Here is an 8555-nt window from a genome sequence, read left to right as displayed (position 1 = left end):
TTCAGTAGCCCCAGCATTAATATCTCTTCTTCCAAGATCTCTGGAATGTGGAATATCTTCACTCATTTCTTTTTGATATGCTGCAACAATCTCTACAACACTACCCACATCTCCATTAAATGTGGGCAAATTATAAAACGATAATATTTTGTTCATTTCGTTGATATTTTCTGGCACTAGAAAGTTTACACTGCTTTTTGGGAATATTTCTGGTATCTTATGCTCCATGGACTTTGTTGGCTTCAACTTTAGGCTTTCTATTATATCCGACGGTAAAAGCATTTGAAGGGTCGAATATTCAAAATAGATCTAACTACTTTTAAATATAGAGCAAATCTTGGGTCTTCTATTGATCTATGAGTTTATACAGTTACTTAAAAATTGTTTACAAAAGTTCACAAAAAATCTGCAGCCCTTATGAGTGAGATTGTTGGAGATTTAGAATACTCCTCAGAAACAGATGATTTCTTAAGAAAATATACGCAATCTAAATTTAAAATAAATCTGGAATATACGGACTATACGGATGAAGACAAGTTGATTTCGAAGACTAAGGAGCTTACTATGATTGTTCACTTTTATTGCACAGAGTTTGAAAAATGTAAATCTCTAAACCGAGCATTAAAAACTCTTTCCCCAAAATTTATAAATGTTCACTTTGCCTCTATTAATGTTGATAGAGCTCCAAAAATGTGTAAGTGCCTAGAAATCACATGCTTACCTTTTCTGGGATTTTTTAGAGATGGGTATTTTGTAGATAAATTAGTTGGCTTTGAAAAACTGGGAAATTCCGACACATTTGAGATCAAAAACTTGGAGGAGTATATAGAAAAGAGTTATTTATTCAAAGACATTGAGGAATAGTGGGTGCTTAGTAAACTTCTTGGGTTTGAAACTTACATAAATTATTTTTATTAGTAACAGATGGAAGATTTATTTTTTGTATGATAATGGATGATCAACATTTCAAGAATTAATTAAAATGATATTTAATATCTTCGGAATTTGTTTAATTGTTGTCTGATTCAATATAATCTACCTGCATATTAAATCACAAGAGAATATTTGTAAATCTCATCGAAAATTTTCTGTTACACAATAGATGTACTCCCTGAAGCCCGTTAGTTTTTTATTTCTTCATTAGTTTGGGATACCGAGAAATTTGGTAAAATTTTTCAACCTTCTTTAGTATATTACATAATTAATTAAATTAGTAAATCAAAAAATTGACCTTTCGGCTTGATAGTAACTAATACACAAATACAGCTGCTCTCTCTTTCACTTAATTAATTTTTTAACTTTGATTTGTTTCCAATTCTTCAAAAGTAAAAAAAATATTCCTAATGTTCAAATTTTTATCGCTATTAGTTTTGTTTTTCTTTGGGAAAGCAAATAATAAGTCCATTAAAACAATTCTAATTCAAGGATGCTCTGCATCTGGAAAAACTACCCTATCCAACTATTTTTATGAAAGGCTGACAGAATCAAGAATAAAAACGGTGGTGATCAGAATAGATAGTTACTATCATTCATCTGATTTTGAACTAACCTTTGAAAATACTCAAAACTACAATTTTGATAGTCCAGCAGCTATAAATTGGTATGCTCTGCGTGATACTTTGAAAGCTTATTCAGATGAATGCTTGTACATACCTTATCATGAATATGATTTTACCTCCCAAATTAATTCAAAGACAATTATCAAAAACATTTTTCCGGAAGTGATAATTGTAGAAGGTATATTTGGTTTTAATATATTTAATAATATGGTGATTAACCACCCAGAGCTGGATCCATTCGACTCGGAAAAAACAATTTCACGCAATTATATACCAAATAATCTTCTTGATCTATCCAATTTTGTAATTGATCCAAGGCTAAAGCTTCTGGTAAAAATAACCAAGGAAAAATTGATTAAAGTAAGACTAGCAAGGGACAAAAAACATAGAAAGGTAGAATATGAAAATTCATTACCAGAAAGCCTAATAGAACAGAGAATAAAGGATCAGATTGAAAGGTATGTCTGGCCTGCTACCGAAAAATGGATCTACTCTCTTGCTAGCAACGAACCTTATGTGGAAATTGTTGGGGGCACTTTTGATATTGAGAAATGTGAAGAGAAGACACAGCAAATCTTAAATTTTTTAGGTGCCGAAAAAACTCAAACATTTGGAGCCTATATTAAGAAATTATCTTAGCAATAAATTCAATATTAATAACCCAATATGTTATTTTATCAAATTGGTTACATTTGTCAACAATAGTTAAATTTCCAATTTTTATCCTTTCAACAGAACATTTGCCATTTCAAGTACGATTTTTGTGGTGTATTATGGCAATAGAAGACTTATAATATAGTTTTATAATGACATCATTCTAATTGCACAATAAATCTCAGAATTATACCCAATTAAAATTATTTTGCCTTTGTCATTGAACTCCACCACAATCCTGCAGTTTGTTCTTAACAGTCTAAGATCTAAATACTTTGTAGTATTTTCTTGTAACTGTCACTTAATTTTTTAATTTAGATTAAATTAAAAAGGAATGTTGGAAAATCTGTGAGTCTTGATTATCACATTTAATATTCAAGTTTTCGTTGTTTCTTTGTTATTAAACATAATTAAATTTATTTATGAAATCTATATTAATTCTTCCCTGAGTCAATTTACCCTCAAACGCTATGGGCAATTGTGAAAAAACTATAAATCAGCTACCTATGCGAACCATGCCTCCAACCAAGATCATTATTATTCAAGGATGTTCTTCTTCCGGAAAAAGCACGCTTGCCACTTATATCCATCAGAAACTTATGAACAATAATATCTCTTGTACTCTAATTGGTTGTGATAGTTTTTATAAGACATTCCCCCTAGAATACACACTTGAAAATCTCTCCAGATATGATTTCGATAATCCAGCAGCTCTTAACTGGGATGCTATCAAAGAAACTCTGGATGCTTATGCCAGAAATGATGTGGTAGTTCCAGAGTATAGGTATAGTTTTGTTACGAAAATTTCTGAAAAAAAATTTGTGAAAAATGTTTTTCCAAAGGTGATAATTCTGGAGGGAATTTATTCATTTAATCTATTCAATAAAGAGGTATTTAATCTTGCCGAATTAGATGCTACAGATTCTAACAAGACTCTTGTGGATGAATTCATCGGAAATGATTATAGTATACCTACCTTCTCAGCATTGAAAATTCAGATGCTGTTGCCAAAAGAATTAATGCGTTCTGTAAGGGTTGCTAGGGACCTGAAAGAAAGAAAGTTCAACTGTCTGGATGATATGACCGACACCATTCTAAAAAATCAGATCATTGAAAGATTTGAAACAAAATTGTGGCCAGCTACTCAAAGGTGGGTCTATTCAAACAAAAATCAAGCTGATATTGTTATTGAAAAGGGAACCTTTAACCCTGAAAAATGTGATAAGGTTTGCAATGATATTTTTTTGAAAATGGGTTTGTCTACTGAAGAGGATGCATTTCGAAATAATTTGAAAACAAATAGGCGGACATTGAACATTTCTCAGTTGGTTTAGAATAAAGTCTTTTTTAAAGATTACGATAATGGACAACAGTATTTGCAACAGATTCGGCATGATGATTGGTTTGTAGTATGTTCATTCTAGTATTAGGTTTATTCTTTTAGTCCGGTAAATTTTTTAATATTGTTAAAATACCAGAATTAATACACTTGATTTTAGTAGAGTGGATATTGTTTTAATAGATGTGTGCACTTCACTCAAATCTATAGGTTATTTATTAGTCATTTTGCACGTCTCTGAAGACACCAGCAATTTATAATTCTTTTAGTTAGAATTGATCATTTTTAGCATTGAGATTTTGAAGGCATGCAATGAAATATTGTGCTTCTGGGTATAAAATAAGATGAGAAATATCCCATAAGCTTCAAGTTTGAATATACATTATACCGACTATATAAGGACCCACCCCATCGATAACGGCAGTATTTGAAAGAATTATTTCTCATGCGCAATAACCTTCAGCTTCTTAAACTTATTCTCAAAATATACTATAATATAACGACTGGATATTCTATTTGTTTATTAAAAATCTGTTCCCACATGACAGCCACCTTCATGCTGATTTTCCTCAGGTGGTATATCAATTAATTCCAGTATTGCATTTGTTGCTCTTAGTCTCAATCCATATTTCGAGCTTTCTAAAGTATTCACTAGCAAACAGTCAGGGAGTATTCTTCTTTTTATCTCTAAGATTGCAGAATAGATGCTTTTCTGACCCATCATTGACAAATCCGAGTGGATTTGAACAATATTGTCGAAAAACTGTGAAAACAGAATGGATTCATGAAAAAAAGTTGGAATTGACATGAAAACGACATGATTGTTTAGTTTTGTCCATTTTTTGATGTTATAAAGTGTTTGGTAAATATTGTCCCGACTTGATGCTGTCAAAAGTGGTGAAAATAGGCTAAAGACAGAAAAATAACAGTTTTTTTTTCCTTCTAACATTTCTAGAAACTCTGAAATCTGATTCAGGCACGATGCAGATTCCAGTGGGATTTCATCCTCCATGTTGAAAATAAAGCAAGAGTCCTTCATTTTTAGAGATTTATATCTCCAAGCAATAACCATTTTTGGAGATTCATCTTCTTTGGGAGCCACTGATTGCGTATTGTAATATAAAAAGTCTGATTTAACACTAGATAGCACGAAGGTTTCCTTGCTGCTTTTTAAAGAGGAGGATGTAAAAATTGCTAGAAGTCGTCTGTGGATTAGTGAATCTTCGCTTTCATAGAAGGTAGTTAAAGTTCCGGGACTAAGTTCTAAAATATCATCTAGAGTTGGAATTCCAAAGAGTGGCTTGGTAGTTTCCGCAACTTTTGGAATAAATGAAGAATTTCTGATAAATGACACCACCATTTGGGGATAAAAAGTAAAAATTTTTAGAGCATTTTACATAAAATAATCTACTCTTTCACCAGCTTGTTCTTCGGTTTTTAGTTTATTGGAGACTAGTTAGTTGTGTAAACCATAACTTAAGGTAAAATAGAAGTAGACTGCAGTATAAAAATTATTTCCTGAAGGCAGTTATTAATTGGTTTTCCTTTCAGAATACCCAAATTCAGCATGAATCCATTTAAAAAATTGACACCTAGTAAGTTTCTTACGATAAAAACCAACACAAAAACCACGGTGATGTTAAAATGGGGAAATGTTTTTTCAGGAGTATTAATCAGTACTGACTCATTTATGAATGTTATTCTTTCGGATTGTGTAGAAATAGTTGAGGGAAAGGAAAATATTATTGGAGAGGTATTAATAAGATGTAACAATATAAAAACTATTGAGTAGATGATTATAATGGTAGGGACAGAGACATTAATAATTCATAGAAACACAGATATTAAAGCTCATCATTTAGTCCTACTCATTCATATTCGTTGGACAAACCTATGGTTTTCTATTTGCTCAATATACTGCTCGTTATTATAGCTTCTGTTAATTTAAATAATAAAATTCCATTTACCAGATTAAACACATTTTATTAATCAAATTACCTGCCCTGCATCACACCCGATCCATAGTTACGTAAAAGAGCTTCATTCATAGCTTTGTTCCCTTTATTTTCCTCTTTCCTTAATCTTGCATTTTCGCTTTTTAAAGCCTTAATTTCCTTTCCTTTTTCTTGCAAATATTTTTGGATAACATTTATTTCCATCATACTTTCATAAACTTGTTCCATCAGCCCCCTGACGGCTTCATCATTTTTATTACACGATGTTGCAAATTGGGCAGTATTATCTTTTCCTAAGGTAGCACTTTCCTGTTTCCTTACCACAGCAGCTCTTCTCAATGAGTCCAGAATTCTGTTTAAATTAAATCTCCCCAATTTCAAACCTTTTATCATCTGTCTGTTTTCTTCACTAAGTTCAAATCTCTTTTGTAATGCAACGGCCTTGTCACTTAGGTCGCTCACCATTATTTCTAAACTATACATCCGCGTGTTAAATATGCTATTGATCTTATTCAACAGCCCTGTATACAGCTTAATACTTTGATTATTCTTAGAAATCACTTCTGTTAGCTCTTTTTCTTGTTGAAAACTGTGCTCTTCCATTTCCCTCTTTTCTTGAATCAGGTTTTGGAGTTTTGATTTCAATTCATTAATAAATTGTTCATTGTTACTTAACTCCGTACCCATAGTTCTATTGTACTCATGTATCTTATCTTCATAGTCCTTGAATTTACTTTCGTACTCTCTACACTTTTCTTCGTAATATCCACACCTCTCTTCATATTCTCGGGTCTTCTGCTCAAACTCTCGTGCCTTGGAAACCGTACTTTCATTGACCTGATCCCGGTATGTATCAATTCTTCTCTGTAGCTCACTGTTTTCTTCCTGCAGTTCTGTAATACACTTGTTCTTTTCAAGCTCTATTCTATTAACAATATTCTTCAGCTGTATGTTGTCATTTTCTATTTCTTCATGCATATTCTTCATTCTGGAATACTCTGGATTTATCTTCTCAATCCTGCCTAAGAGCCGTCTGTTCTCATCCTCCAAAAGTGCAATTTTCTCGCTATTTACAAAAATATTCTGGTGTAGAACTGCATTTTCTCCACTCAATTTGGATTTTTGTTCCTTCAAATGAGTGTTATCATCTTGGAGAATAGCCATCTCAGACTTCATTGAGGCGAATTCCTGTTCAATCATCTTTAAATCTGAGTTTGCTTTTTTATACTCAGTTTCATACTTTGCTTTTTCTTTCTCCATCTCCTGAATCACTTTGGAGTTGTCATAAAGCAGTTTGGGTACATTGGATCTGTGTGTAAGCTGAGTCTTCAGATCAAACACTTCATTTTTTAATGCTGTTATTTCCTCCTCGTAATCTTTTACAGATTTTACATTAGTTACTGGATTAAAATGTAATGAGAAAGATCTCTCGTCCATGGGAGTGCTGATTTAAGAAAATATTTAGAAGTGGAGGGAAACAAGTAAAATTTATCAAATTATATTTCTCTCAAATAGATATTTGAAGCTGAAAATATCAGCCTATTGTCTAGAAAATTGGGACAATTTCGAAGTAATATTAAGATTGTAGATATATGACTGTAAGGGATGATTGCTTTAAGGGTTAAACCATATATCATATTAATTATGCAAATATATCCATTTTTGAAATTAAGCAGTAGTAAAGTTGGTAAAATCAAATATATAAGCATCAATCAGCCTGGAAAATGATATTGCCATGTCATTTAGATAGATCTTCATATTGTAGCACAACTTTCATTTCTTCCTTCCAACCCCCTAATTCTTCTTTCATCTATGTCAATTCCTATTCTCTACGGTTCTCAAACGGGTACCTCTACCCATTTAGCCAAATTACTTTCGAAAGAACTCCCCGATTCTATTCCTTTAGAACTAGATGGATTTAATATTTTACGAATAAAAGAAATTCCATTTATAATCTTCATTATTCCAACTCATGGAAATGGACAACCCCCATTCAATGCCTCATACTTTTATGAGACATGCATTAATTTACTGGAGCTACAAGAGGATAGAAACATGAGCAAATTACCACAAAGTAACCTTAATGAAAAAACAAGTAGTTCATCTAACTCATCAATAATGCACACTCCAATTCAAATGTTTAGCTTCTCCTTTGCCCTACTTGGTCTGGGTGATTCTAAATATGAAAAGTTCAATTTCTTTGGAAAAAGTCTCTGTTTAACTCTTCAGCAACTTGGAGCCAAATGCCTAATTGAAGAATATGCAAATACCCAAGATCCTAGAGGTGAATACGATGGATATGACAGATTTAGGAACAAATTACAACCAATATTTAAGATCGAAAATATTTCGGCTTCAAACGCAAAAGATATGGATTATTTGGATGAGTTCTGTAATTCTGAACATCATCTCATAAGTGATTTACCCTGTGGCAATCTATTATCCAATAGGTATGATTCTAAGGCTGATGGCCGTAGGTCTTTGCACCTAAACAGCGACAATTTGGTAGGAAGTAATATGCTTAACAATCCTTCAATAACTCTTTCCAATCTTTCAAAGCAGCCTCAAAAGTATCTGGCAACGGTAATATCCAACAGTTTGATTTCAGAAGTGGGGTACAAGAATGAAATTTATGAGTTGATATTAGATATTCCTGAATACAAGGAATTTTATCCCGGTGATTGTGTAGGAATAAAGCCAGTAGACCTAGATATTGTAAATATTATAAATTCTGGTCAAACTGGCAAAGATTGTAGTATTATATTCTCTTCTGATGCCTGTATTAATACTTTTTCCAGTTTCACTCCCGATAAATTGTTCTTGCTGAGTACTAATGTAGATCTGAATGCCCGACCTCCGTTTTCTGTTTTCCAATTCCTGCCTGAATTTGTCTCTGTTGAGAATTCCAAATTGTATAACTTACTAACAAACAAACTTAGACAAATATCAGAAAATTATGATATTTATTACGAATATGTGGTTTTACAGAAAAAGAGTTTTAAGAGTGTAATTGAGGAGTTTTCATTGACAATTCCATACGACTTTTTA

At 32.3% G+C, this 8555-nt stretch overlaps 1 protein-coding gene across 1 annotated transcript; it reads right to left on the bottom strand.

The window, feature by feature from the left end:
* Positions 1-5546: 5546 nt before the first annotated feature.
* Positions 5547-6944, bottom strand: LOC147075409 (uncharacterized). The gene has a single exon (XM_085942480.1). The coding sequence runs from the start codon at positions 6942-6944 to the stop codon at positions 5547-5549; it is 1398 nt and encodes a 465-aa protein (XP_085798606.1).
* Positions 6945-8555: the final 1611 nt, after the last annotated feature.

Source organism: Rhyacophila brunnea, unplaced genomic scaffold, assembly GCF_057557595.1.
Source record: "Rhyacophila brunnea isolate RB1 unplaced genomic scaffold, BYU_Rbru_1.0 scaffold_145, whole genome shotgun sequence".
Classification (NCBI taxonomy): Eukaryota; Metazoa; Arthropoda; class Insecta; order Trichoptera; family Rhyacophilidae; genus Rhyacophila; species Rhyacophila brunnea.
This window is presented reverse-complemented; position numbering and strand designations above follow the sequence as displayed.

What these genes read in the sequence shown, in the direction of transcription:
- LOC147075409 (XM_085942480.1), bottom strand. Translation starts at nt 6,944, where the DNA reads ATGGACGAGAGATCTTTCTCATTACATTTTAATCCAGTAACTAATGTA.